General features: G+C 37.4%; 1 protein-coding gene across 3 annotated transcripts in view; it reads right to left on the bottom strand.

The window, feature by feature from the left end:
- Window positions 1-13,534, bottom strand: part of ZC3H13 (zinc finger CCCH-type containing 13) — a 46,647-nt gene that overhangs the window by 14,789 nt on the left and 18,324 nt on the right. For all 3 annotated transcript variants that reach the window (XM_040054572.1, XM_040054573.2, XM_058419206.1), the window contains exons 5-12: window positions 13,284-13,392; window positions 10,947-11,086; window positions 10,063-10,223; window positions 8,543-8,740; window positions 6,953-7,126; window positions 3,839-4,149; window positions 2,361-2,825; window positions 1,192-1,374 (exon numbers count right to left, since the gene is read on the bottom strand). In XM_040054572.1, coding sequence (XP_039910506.1) covers window positions 1,192-1,374; window positions 2,361-2,825; window positions 3,839-4,149; window positions 6,953-7,126; window positions 8,543-8,740; window positions 10,063-10,223; window positions 10,947-11,086; window positions 13,284-13,392 — 1,741 coding nt within the window. The remainder of the gene's footprint in view (window positions 1-1,191; window positions 1,375-2,360; window positions 2,826-3,838; window positions 4,150-6,952; window positions 7,127-8,542; window positions 8,741-10,062; window positions 10,224-10,946; window positions 11,087-13,283; window positions 13,393-13,534) is intronic.

Genomic DNA, 13,534 nt, shown 5'->3' with positions numbered 1-13,534 from the left:
CATATATATATGTAGGATTTATTTGTGCTGAGGAGGTGACAGAGATGAAAGCTAGACTGCAAAAGTCAACCCCTAGGACACATTCAGTCTCCAGGATTGTTCAGCTGACATGAAAAAGGAAGCCTGGAGTTTAGGTCCGTTGAAATCCTGCCTTGAAGATGAGAGAGAATCTGAAGCAAAGCCTTTCACAAGAACAAGCAACAACAGATCTCTTTCAATAGGCTAAAAAGTATCTTTCAAAGTGGCATTCAAAATATCTCTTTGAAAAACTGAAATAACACAGCAGCTAGAATGTATCTGTCATCTGTAAACCAAAACTCAAGACAGAAAATAACCAACTGTGATTTTATGTCTAGTCTTCACAGCTCCTCTTTTAATTTTCACACTATTTTGATTTCCCTGACTCCTCCTGTTCTCTTAATTGGTGAGCAAAACAAATATATTCCAGAGTGTAAGCTGGTAGTAAGTTCCTTCAAGCCAACAGAGTACACTTTCTGGTACAGAAGTCTGACATCTCGCATACTATGTCAAAGACTACGGTTAAGTCTTGCATGCTCTTTTCATCATCACTGGTATCTGCAGCATTGCTTACTAGCTAATTATTATTGACAACAACAAGGCACTCATCACTATTAAACTCCCCAGACAATAAATTTTTGAATTAAGCATAAATTTAAATTGTCACTTACTTTAGTAGCAAGTAGTCCAGAACTGTCAGTCTAGTTCAGGCCTTCCCCAAAACACACTCAAGCAATTTACAGTAGAAAAGCATAATGTTCTATACCGACAAACAGAGCCAGTAAAAAAATGCAATCATGACTCTAAGCTTAACATGCTTATGTAACATGAAGTGGAGGAGAAGGAGGCAAAACCATTTTATAGTGAAGTTGCACAATGAAATCCCTTGAAGCTTAGTTTGTTTAAATACTAGTTAGATGAATAAACACAGCAGATACCAGTGTCAAGCCAAGGGGCTGGAGAAATGGACAGCATTTGTGCATACAATGACAATGAATGATCTTACAACAGAAGTCATCTTCTATCAAAGATAGGAGGAGCGTCAGTGTATAGTGTCAGATGGGCTATTTATGAATCGGTGGGGGCAGAACAAGGTAGAAAAAGGAGGGAAACACACATTCATACATGAACATTTGACTACAGATGTATGAGTTAAAATAGACATTAAAATACCTCTTTCTCTGTTGTCACGCCTATCCCGTTCACCATGTCTCCTTTCAAAGGAGGAATCCCTTGCTTGATCCCGACTGTCATAGCGATCCCGATCAGCGTAGCTACTCCTTGATTCCCAGCTGTCGTGGTAGTTCCCACTACTGCTGTGACCATCAACCTGGGATCCTCTAGTCCCTCGACTTCCTAATGGAGATGTAGCAATAAAACATGAGCTTCCACACATAAGGGAATCCACTGATATTTTGTAACAACTTATGTATTAACATCTAATAAATCTGAATTAGCTGTTCATGGCCTTTAGATTGTAACATCAAACTCTACCTAACCAACAACTCAAATTTCATATGTTTTAACTGTAAAGTTATTTGCAAACCGCAAAATCAAGACGTTCTAAATCCTCATCCCCTGGTCATAGTACAAGGTCTCCTGACTAGAAATATCAGTCCAAAAGCCAGTTCACAATCGTTCTGAGTAGGCTATAAGCTAAGAGTGCAGCAAGAACAGGCGGAGAAAGCAGAGGTCATTCTCTCTGTAAAAACTGTATGTAATTTCCCTAATGAAAATGTCACAACAAGCCTGAAAGAGCCAAATAAATTACATATTATTAAAAGTTGTTATTTATTATCATAATAATTATAATTATTAATGCATCAGACTTCCGAAACCATTTTCAAGATTAAAGTCACGCTTTTTGGAAATTGGATGAGGCAGGGTGGTGAGGCAGGAAGAGGTGGGTGTGTGTGAAAAATGGTTTTCAGGCACCTAAAACATGCAGCTGTTTTTGAAAGAGCATAAGAAACTTGTTGCCCAGTGCTTTGAGATGCACTACCCCCTATGAATTTTCCTCTACACATCAGACTCTTACTGTTTGTAGGCAGTGGGAAAACCTAGGATTGCAGAAACATTAAATAGAGTGATGTAAGGGTAAGGCTTTGTTTTAAAATGGGATGGCAGAATACCAATGCTATGCCACTTTAATGAATGAAGAACACCAAAGGGCTATAAATTTCAACAACAGTTTTAATTCAATGACAAAAGAATTGAACACAGCTTTAAAAGCATGAACTATTTGGCAGTACCTGCATATCAAATATCTAACCAGGCAGTATGAATGCAAATAATCAGTCTTTAATGATAGGAACACATGAATTTTTTAAATTATACGATACCTTTGTCAGATAATTCTGGACCTCTGCCTCGACTTCTGCCAGTTCTATCACTTCTGCTCTCATTTCTGGAGTCACTTCTGGAGTCATTCCTTGTTTCAGCCCGAGAGCTCTCCTCTCTGCCATGGGATCTTCCGTAGCTGCGCAAGTCGTCTTGGTACTGGTCATCCTTTTTATGGGCATCACGACTCTCCCTGTCTCTGTAGTCGTGGGAGTCTCGTGTGGAGCGCGAGTCTCTCTGGTCACGACTGTCTTTGGTATCCCTGCTATAATCCCGGGTGTCTCTGGAATCTCGAGTATCTCTGGATTCCCGGGGCTCCCGCCGATCTCTGGTGTCTCTCGTGTCCCTCCGATCTCTCCCATCACGAGACTCTCTGTCATCCCTGTGGTCCCTGGACGTACTCTGCTCTTGGTCATAATCACGATCATCTCTTGTTTCTCTTTCTTTTTCTCTCTTGCTTCTTGTTTCTGTAAAACGTTGGAAATAATACTATATACCTGGCTTAATCAGAGCAAGTAAACATTTAGCAGACAAATAACACTACAATAACATACTCAAACATACTTAGTGAATCAAAATTAATACGTAAGTAGGACAAGACCATGCCAGGTTATCTATCTGTACATCTAGTAAGTTTTAAAGATCTTATTCTGAACATGAATCTCTACAGTTATTTACCCTTTCAAAACACAGTAAATATAATAAAAATAAATGATAAACACACTCAAGAGTAAGCACACTTCAATAATTTTAAGATAGGGTCTTTACTCCTCCAATCATAGATTCCTCTTATTTTCTCCACACACGCACACACACAGACACTTCCAAAACATTTGTGGTATATTTAGACCACCTGTAAGGCCTCAATGCCCTGCTAAAATCTGTCGGTTTGAGTCTGGGGGTCTGATTTGTTTGGGGGTTTTTCTATTACATATTTATAATACTACTGCTACAGGAAGCTAAGTTTACAGCCAGTCTAAAATACAGCTGACGTACGTACTCTTTGTAATCTGTCTCTTGAGGCAAACAGCATGTTTGCTCATCACATATTGCCCAAACAGAGGGAATGACTGTTTCTTTGCACACACCTCACTTAATGTCAATTACAAAGACAACAGACAGCAATCACTGGGGACTGGATTTGGGCACCTCATAGAAAAGAGTAATAGTTACTTAGGTGTTGTACACCGCCATGAAAATCACTTTCCTACTGACACCACCATTGCATTACAAAAGGAACACCTACACAGATACCTACAAGCACCCTTTACAATCAGCTGAGCCTACATAAGCAGTTCTGCCAGGGATACTCTAATAGACAGTACCAGCAAACAGCGCCACCAGCACAGGCAGAGTAAACACAGACAGTATCTTCTTCACTCCCTTGCCACTGAGGCAATGCCACAATTTGAAAATCAGGTTTCAAAATGCAATTTGCAAACAAAGGAAAACGATTCTGAAGTGCTATTTTCACTCATACCGTCCCGCCTTTCGTGGCGCCTGTCATGAGACTGCGAAGTCCGATCACGATCGTGTCTTCCCTTGTCTCTTCCAGGAGATCGGTGTCTCGAAGGACTTCGCTTCCTCTGAGGGGGAGAGGAAGAGTGTGGGGGATAGGGGGAAGATGACCGCCTCGCAGGCGGGGAAGCTGTCCTTTGATAGGATGGAGAAGGAGTTCTTTTGCGGTGTGGGGAAGGAGAATGTCTTTGAACGGAGGAGCCTGACTGTGAGGACGAAGAGTGATGTCTGGAGGATATGGGAGAATGATGCTGACCTGATGGAGAAGCAGACCTGCAAGGAAGAGTTAAAACAGGTACAGATGTAGTAATTTGACTTGAAAGGTTCTTAACATACCATACAAAAAAGCAATTAAAATAATTTTTGTATTCTCTACCCTCTGACTGCTGAAAATATGTGCTGTTTCTATAAAACATCAAACTTGACTTCCCTCCAGGGTGCCTAGTATGTTTTCAAAACACGCTTATCTTTAAATGATTGTTATTTATTTAATGCCTAGGAAAAATTAGTCCAATCAAAATGCATTACATAGCTACCAGAATGTAGGGGAAGGGAAGGAGGAATCAGAAGAAAAAAATCATTATCTTCTTTCCCATCCTCAAATGAGAGGGACAGAATCAATATAGAATCGCTTTTGGAGTTCACAATAAAATTACACAGCTAATTTTTACAAGGTGTAACTAAGATTTTTTTATTTACAACAGTACTGAATTCTTTTACAAAGCAATAGTGTCTCCTTCTTATTCACTTTAAACACCTTTTATTTTAAGGGTTGATCTTTGAACAATTCTTAGATCCAGAAAAAACATACACATACCTACTTAAAATGTTAGCAAATGTGAATGCTTACACAAATACGGAAAACTCACATTTGATAAAATAAGAAAATGTATACAAAATATTTCTGATCTTTGAAATTCTGTCACCAACGAAAGATAATTTACACAACCGTAAAAAATTTCCTTATAATATGACTAACATGGACAAAACCACGCTTCAAGTCTTTAGGCACAGTAGTGGGGTATTTTTCCCTTATCAGCATCAAAGTAATTTGCAAGTATCTTTTCTCATGAAATATATACTGCCCTTAACTCCAAAGTGCCTTCTACTTCACAAAACTCCAGAGATGACAAGAAGAAGAGTGGGAGATAAAAAGCTGGACAACATATCTTCAAATACCTCACTGTTCCTGAGGAAACAAGCAGCCCACATAATTCTAAGATGACAATCCGTACACAAATGAAACAGATGACCTGGAATTAGTCGTAAAATTTCCAAAGCAGTCTACCTAAAATTCTGTCAGGGTTAGATATGACTGACGGAATCTAAAAGACTTTCATGACTTACTGTCTTTAAACTAAGACTACATTTATTTTTCCCCGTGAAACCATTATTTTGAAACACCAAAGGTTACCAAAATTGGCTTGCACAGAAAGCTTTCAATGGTATGGAGACAAAGTATTTCAAATATCCTTCCCTGCTTTCTAGCAGAAGGCCCATTTATCTTCCCTGCTTAACACTCCCTTGCACAATACTTGATATAAGTACGCAATGATGAGCAAAATACTCCATGCCATGTTTAACCCCAGCCAGTAACTAAGTACCACACAGCTGCTCGCTCACTCCCCTGCCCATCCCCAGCAGGATGGGGAGGAGAATGAGAAAAAGGTAAAGCCTGTGGGTTGAGATAAGAACAGTTTAAAAACTGAAATAAAGTAAAATATTATCATGATGGTAACAATAATAGCAATAAAAAGGGAGATAGAGAGAAGAATAAAACCAAGAGAAAGAGTGATGGACAACATACTTGCTCACCTCAACTGATGCCCATCCCTGAGCAGCAGTTGGCAGCTCCTGGCCAATTCCCCTAGTTTAGACACTGAACATGATGTTCTATGGTATGGAATATCGTTTTGGCCAGTTCAGCCAGCTGTTCTGGTCATGTTCCTTCCCAGCATTTTGTGCACCTGCTCACTGGCAGGGTGTGAGAAACTGTGGTAAACATTACTTAGCAACAACTAAAACAGCTGTGTGCTATCAATATTACTCTCATGCTAAATCCAAAACACAGCACTGCAGTCGCTACTAGGGAGAAAATTAACTCTGTCCCAGCTGTAAACCAGACACTGGAGTGAGTTAAAAAACAGGGAAAAGAGATATTTTACAGACTCCATACTACTGCTCCAGGAGGAACTCTCTTCCCTATGAAAAATCCAATAAAGCAAAAACGTCCATCAGTGGCATCCCCCATAAAAAAATCTAATGTTGTTCCAGCTGAATTGAGTTAACACAGAAATCAAACAGTTTGCTTAGAACTCTTTGGATTGCTGAATGGTTGCGTTTTATTTCACTTGTTTTATCAGCATGCAGAAATATGTGTGACATCTGGAGCTTCCCCCACCCTTCAACACAGGTGCAGAAAATAAGAATTCCTTGCTTTCCATTATACAAACATGGGACTACAGCAGTATTTAGCACTGCTATTCTAAACCTGAGCTATCACTCATTCAGGCCAAAATAAGGAGCCTACTCCATTTTTAATGATTGGTAAGACATGTTTTTCAAAGCACCAAGAACTAACAGATATGATATTGTCCCTAAAACTTCCTGCAAGAAGCTTTGTATGGCATTGTTTAGCCAGCTGTGCCCACTTCACAAGAAAAATGTGCAGAACCAGGACCTGTGTATCACTTTAGACACTCTAGGATGGAGAAACTCTGCCCGTTTCCCATCCCAAAGGCAAAAGCTTTTTCCATGTTCCACTTTTTCAAAAGGGGAAGGTTAGGAAGGAAGAAAGCTCCTGAAAGCTCACAGACTGACTATATCTCATAGAAGACTTCTGAAGTTCTACCTGAAGGCAAAACACTTGAGAGGAACTGATACATAGCAACTTTCACCATGGCTTGTGTGACAGGTACCTTCAATGCAGTAACTTGTCAAGAAAAAAAAAAGAGCTCAAGTGTTTGAGGCACAAACATATTCACAACAAACACCTAAACAAGTAGCCAAACCAAGAGAGGAAGATTCCAAACCAGAACTATTAAAGGAAATAAAATCCACATAATTGACCTCTCACCTGCGAGAGGGTGAGAAGTTATGTTTGTGGGTGGTTGACTTGGCTGGAGCTCGGGAGGTTTGCCTTCGCCTTGCAGCAGGTGGTGAGTACTCTCTGGAAGGGGAAGAATTACTGCCAGAGTGATCTGCAGGACTAGGAGAACGTTTCTGTCTACGGGAGCTTTCAGATGGATCCCTGGGAAACATAAACACAGCTTGTTTAACAGGGCTAAGATGGCATTAGCACATTTCTAAGAAACTACAAACACTTCCAAGACAGAACCTGTGACTACCATATCAAGGTATATTATACAATCATTTGTTCCACCTATGATTTCACATATGAAATTACCTTAAGCTAGCAAAACTCAAGAACGTAAGATATGCACTAAATTTCTTGCTACACTGGACTGTAAAAACTAGAACGTGGTAAAACAAAAAAAAACCTTCTTGTAATTTTACGTAACATTTCATGTGGTGGCAAAACAGAATTTTTAACAATGGAGAAATATTTTGCTACCTTATTAAAAAACTTCTGCAATATCAGAATTTTATCTAAGCTTCGAGCTCAGACACATTTTTAAAAGCTAATCCCAGAAGAAAGTGGATGAAAGTAGTATCTCAAAACATTCAACTATTTCACTGACTATATCTCATAGAGATTTGACATTACAACTTCATTTTTATGATGTAGGGGGAAAAAAAAAAAAAAGACAAAAATCCAGCAGTGAAATAAAAGGCTGTAGTCACCACAGCAATATCTGGTTACAGTACAATGGTAAGACAATTACTGCCTTGATCGTTTCAGCACTACCTAGAATGTTATTTTCTACTGCTTGTGACTTCCTTCCAGTAATGGAGTGTGCAATCACGAGGGATATAAAATACTTTCAAGTAAGCAGGGTGAAATTTATTCAATCAATAAAAAAATACATGATTCACTGCTCTTCCAATCCTTAGTCTGCTATGCCAGTTACAAGGTAAGACTTAAGAACATGTACTCTACTTTCATCAAGAAATTGTAAGACATAAAAATGCAGATCATGCGTCTTTCACCATAAGTGGACATGTATGCTCCAGTAAATAACGGAATAGTCATAGTAGTCCACCATTTAAAAAAAATATATAGATACGTATATATGCAAAAGTGAAGCAATTCTAAAATGTCAGTAGTCTTTGACTACTTCAAAAATACTTTAACTTACTGAAGATTAGGGAGAGTTTAAATGCACACTGCACAACTTCTAAAGATATTAGTCATCTAAGATTTCAGAAAAGCATACAATCAGACCAGTGAATGACTTCAGTAAACTTAAATAAAGATTTTGGCAAACAACCTGTTCCACTGGTGAAGATCCAAATGCTTAAGAAGTAATGAATCTTTCAAAGGGGCATTTTACAAACTTACTAAGTTATGTAATTAAAACCTACCAATCTGTTAGTTATAGTCTATCAACCCATCTATATAACACACTGAAAATACTTCACTGTGTACTGAAAAGGTTGTCAGCAAAGTAGGTAATACCACCCTTATTATTCAGTGTTCCATAAAAGATAGCTTTAGAAGCAAGGTTACATCACAGTTAAAAGTTAATAATGTGACATAACTTACCTCTGCTTTTCTTTTTTCTCCTTGTGCCTTTCAAAGTCACGCCCTCTCTCTTTCACCTCCCTTGCCTTTTCTTCTGAACGTTCTTTTGCTTTATGTTTTTCTTTGTGTTTTTTCCCCAGGGAAGTTTCCTCTTGTACTGGAGGAGGAGGGCTAGGGGTACGAGGACCTTTCTTTTTACTCTGGTTACTTTTAGAACTCCTAAAGAGAAATTAACAGGGCAAGGGGGGTATAAAAATTAATATCTGACAACTATTTCAAGTAATAATTTCTCAGATGTTGACAGGACAGTTATCACATAAAAGGCCTAGAAGCTTTTAGGACAGAATTTATCAACTCCCTTAGCAAGCACTATTCAATAGCAGAACTTGACAGAAAGGTGAATATAGATGGTAAAAATTTATGTTGAGCTCTTCAATTTATAGCCTTTTTCTCTGAAGAAAGTGAACAAAAATAGGAATTGCTCTTGTTCAGACAGAACCAGTTTTCAAAGATAAAATGCCCTTAAATGAACTGCGTACATCAGAAGGCAAAAACCATACATTACCTTGTCTGCTCAGACTCCCATATCTGCAATGTAATACCTCAACCATACACATAAATTTACTTGAACTACTTATGTTTTCAATTTAATGTTAACTACCTGACAGGATGAAGCATCTAAACATTCTTGAATATGCAACTCACAATATGAAACAGTAAGTATTTTCCACATAATTTACCACTAAGATAAATCCCTTCAACTAGATATCACTGCATATATCAGTAGCATACCAGCACAAGCTATACAATTCCTGTAGCAGAAATGTTGCTCTGCCCCTATTTTAAAAGGGATTTTAACAAATTGATTAAATAGGGGATTTTAACAAACACAGATGTGTCTAGTTACACTGCTGCAGTAATTCCTTTCCTATCAAAAAGCTGCAAACAGTTCAAAACGCCTTGTGGCCAGCAAGAACTTCAGAAGCAGGTTTTGGAGACTGACTTTGGTGGCAGAGCACCCAGTTAAAATGCTGTGATTTTTACATCTTTTATCTTTAATTCTTCCCTGCCCCTTGCAACATCCCTCACTTCTTATCCTCAGAATTCTGAGAAATTCCCTGCCTTGAAAGTCACACATTACACCTTGAACAGTAATATGCAATAACAACAGAATGTGCAGCTGGTCAAATTTTAAACAGTTTAGAGAGGCTGCTTCACAGGCCGCAGCATTTCAAACAGAAGTGTTTTCCACTTTTCAATTGTTTATATTTTCTCATCACCTCACAAAGATTCTGGAGATTCAAAGAGAAAAGATCTGCTAGTAAACCATGAAAATAATCAACTGACAATTACATCCATATAAAAAAATCTCTGTATAAGATGATTCACAATGCACAATTTAGAGATCTTCTCCTAAATTTATATAAGCAAGGGCACTGAAAGGAAGGAAAAAGGAAAATATTATTTATGAAAACTCCAGTAATAAATATAAGAGTGATTCTCTGTTCTCACTCTCCTGCAAGATGCATCTACATACTGACCTCTGCTGCTCCAAAAGTGGTGAAGAGACAGTAGATGCTTTCTTGTCTTTCTTACTCGCTGAAGATGATGATTTGGGACTGGATCTTCGTTTCGGAGATTTGCTAGACTTCCGTGGTGATGGTGATGGTGTTAATTTAGATCTAACCACCTCTGGAGAAATCTTGAGGGAAAGAATATAATTAACCAGTAAGATATTGCTGCTCAAAAGCATAACTGTATGCAAATATGTGCGTCAAATATGTAAATTCAGCAAGTGAGAGAGTATGAGAACCATGTACATCTCTACTTCAACCTCATCACACTGTTTGCAAAGATCACCATAAAGGAAGAACACATAAAAAAAGACAAATAAAGTGTAGAGGAAGAGAAGGTGATGCACTCTGCAATACGTTACAAAAACTGTAACTTAAAGTTAAAATCAGTATGCTCAGAACTAACACTCACATTTTTATGAAAAAGAAAGACATCCTTACAGGATTTTTCTTTTCATTTTCCCCAAAATTTTAGAGTTTCTAATACCTACAGCTTTGTTTCTGTCTCTCTACTCTGTTACTACAAGGCAAGCTGGAAAATGAGATTGGGAAATGCCTTGTGGTTTTTTTTACGTATCTTCTCTGTTACAGATCTTACTAGTTTTGTATTACTAAAATGCATAAAATCCTATTAATTTAAAGGATAAAACTTGTTTACTGTGCTGGATGATTGATCAGATACTCACTTCAAGCACTCAAGTAATATACTATTATATAGGTGCCAATTATTTACAATTATGTAACACAATGCATTTGTAGCCCTAAAAACTTTAAGCCTTCTGGAAACTATTAGAAAGCTACGAAATGGCTGATGACTTCTCTTTTTTATTTCGCATTTACATAATACAAACCTCTTTTTTAATTACTATTTCCTCTCGTTTCTCCATGTTTTCCTGTTCCAATTTCATGAGTTCTCTCTGAATCTTTTGGCGCTTCATTTCCAAAGACAGCTCATGATCATAATCATAATTAACATCTCCATTATCAGAGTCTTTATTTGGAAAAAAAAAAAAAAAAGTAAATAGATTAATAGACAATTTCTTATGAAAAATATAACAATAACATTTAGCATACTAGATGCCAACCATAAACATTTCCATGACTTTTGAGCACTGCATGAATGGACCAAGGACTGAATGCCAAGTTTCTTCTCCAATTATATGTGCACACCTGAAGTAATTCCATTCCAAATGAAGTGAACCTGAAGCTCAACTCTAAAACTTCGTTAAAAAGCACATGTTAACTTCTTTCATGGACATTCATCTGAGGTACCAAGGGAAACACAGTAAACCTCTTGTTTACATTTAAATAACAAACAAACAAAAAAATTGTGTGTCTTCACCAGGAGCAAAAGTTTGTAGAGCACTGCTTAACTGGGGAACTCACATGAAACAGATTCATATAGTGATGCACAATACTAGAGGAATTTATTTAATACAGTGTCTTACAAATTAATTGATACACTTAATTACATGTAAACATTTATTTTAAAATAAGAGCTCTGTATTAACCCTTTCATTGGATAAACATACACTTCAAGAGTTTACATCTGATTTTACAATATTATCCCTGTTTGGTTTTCATATTAGAAAAAGTGCTATTTCTCTCACTTTTTCATTAAGTCACGGACAGTTAATATCTTAAGCTTCCAACCTGGCAACTGAATCTTACTGAAAATTGAATTTACTCACTCTGTTGATATTAATTTTGTTTATGGCTATTTAAGTCTAATACTCAAACAGCATTTTGGGAAAATATCTGTCAGAGAAAAGATGACTTCATTAAAAAATCATTAGCTTTCACTCCCCTCCTACATACAGGAACTATATAAAAGGTTTTGTAATAACTAAACTCAGTCTACAAATTGCCTTCATGTGTCATGGATGCCTGGGAACAGTTCAGAGAAAAGTGCAGTTCCTAACAGCATAGATTCTTTCCATTCCATCTACTTATATAGCACTCAGTAGAAATTAACAGATAGTAATTCTCCTTCATCCATATACTGACAATTGATACTATTTTGGAAAAATAGCTGAATTCTTAAGATAAAGTCTCAGTGTCTATGACTTCGGACATTCATAGCACATGTTTATATAGACCTTGTGGTTTCTATGTTCCAAACTTTTTTGAGTCAGGTTTTATTTCCATGTATGCATGTCATAGATCATTTTTTCTTAAAACTGTGTAGAAAAAAAGAAAAATCTACAAAGGAGTGAATATAATGGCTACTTTTCCATTCCACAATACATTCCATGCATTGCTCTTAAGACACAGCAAAACGGGACCTGCAACACTTTTAGCACACAGTATTGAAAAGCATCATTTCCAAGGAGTTTCATCCTACAACTTGCAGTGAACTTCACTGCAAATAAGTTCATTATATCTGAATTCCCTCAGATGGGATCAGAATTGCCATTTTTTTCTTGCAATGTTGTAACTACTTCTGAAACACATACACTTAGAAAACTACAGAAACACCACAGCTCAGTAGAAGCTCCTATAACATCACTATCAGGCGAACTAGGACTAACAGAAGTGAAAATTAGGACTGCCCACAGCAACGATGAAACCACCTAAAACCTCCAAACCCAAAAACTCCCACCCACCACCAACTCATACAAAAGCGACTACAGAAGGTAATGCAAAACATTTAACATTCTTCAAGTATTTTTAGAACATAAACATTTCACCAATGTCCACCTTCAATTGTTGCTATACTCATTCTAATGGAGACCTTGTTAATGGCAATTTACACCATTACAAATTATGTAACAAAAACTGCTGACTTTTGAATTCAAAGGAGTTACACTTTCTTCTCAGACTGACAAGTTTCAAAATTATTTTAGATGGAACTTGGATTTATCTAGCGACCTTAATGTGAAAGATTCACCATGGAGTAGACTATACCTAAATTCCTTGCTGCCTGAGTAGCCAAAGAGAAAAAAAAAAACAAAAAACCCCTGTGTTTTTAAAACTACTTGGTTTAACCACTGTAGCAGACCAACTCAGGTAACTTGTTACTTCTCCTCAAAAACAAACAAACAAACAAACAAACAAACAAAACGTTACTGCATGAAAGTATTCTGCTTAGAAATCAGATCTTGAAGCATTCCACTTGACACACAGCCCAGAAATCTCACAGTTCTTTGAGGCGTCAGGAGACTGTCACTTCAATACCTTATACGTACCTTCTCTATTTGTTTCCCAATCCCCATTTTCCTCTTCACTTTCTGGTGTTCGCTCCTTTGTAATTTTGATATCCTCCTTTTCTCTATGTCTTCCTCGTGAAGACTCTTTCTACAAAGGGAAAAGTGCTGCATTAAAGTAAACAACTTTATTTTAAAAGAAGCCTGAAGAAGCAGATGTATTTTACATGGTACTTGGGCTGGGATTTTTTCATAGTACAAAAAGCATTTCCCCTTTAGCCTGTTGAACAAAT

The sequence above is a fragment of the Hirundo rustica genome, chromosome 2 (assembly GCF_015227805.2).
Source record: "Hirundo rustica isolate bHirRus1 chromosome 2, bHirRus1.pri.v3, whole genome shotgun sequence".
Classification (NCBI taxonomy): Eukaryota; Metazoa; Chordata; class Aves; order Passeriformes; family Hirundinidae; genus Hirundo; species Hirundo rustica.
The sequence above is the reverse complement of the archived record's forward strand: the minus strand, read 5'-3'. Positions and strand labels throughout refer to the sequence as shown.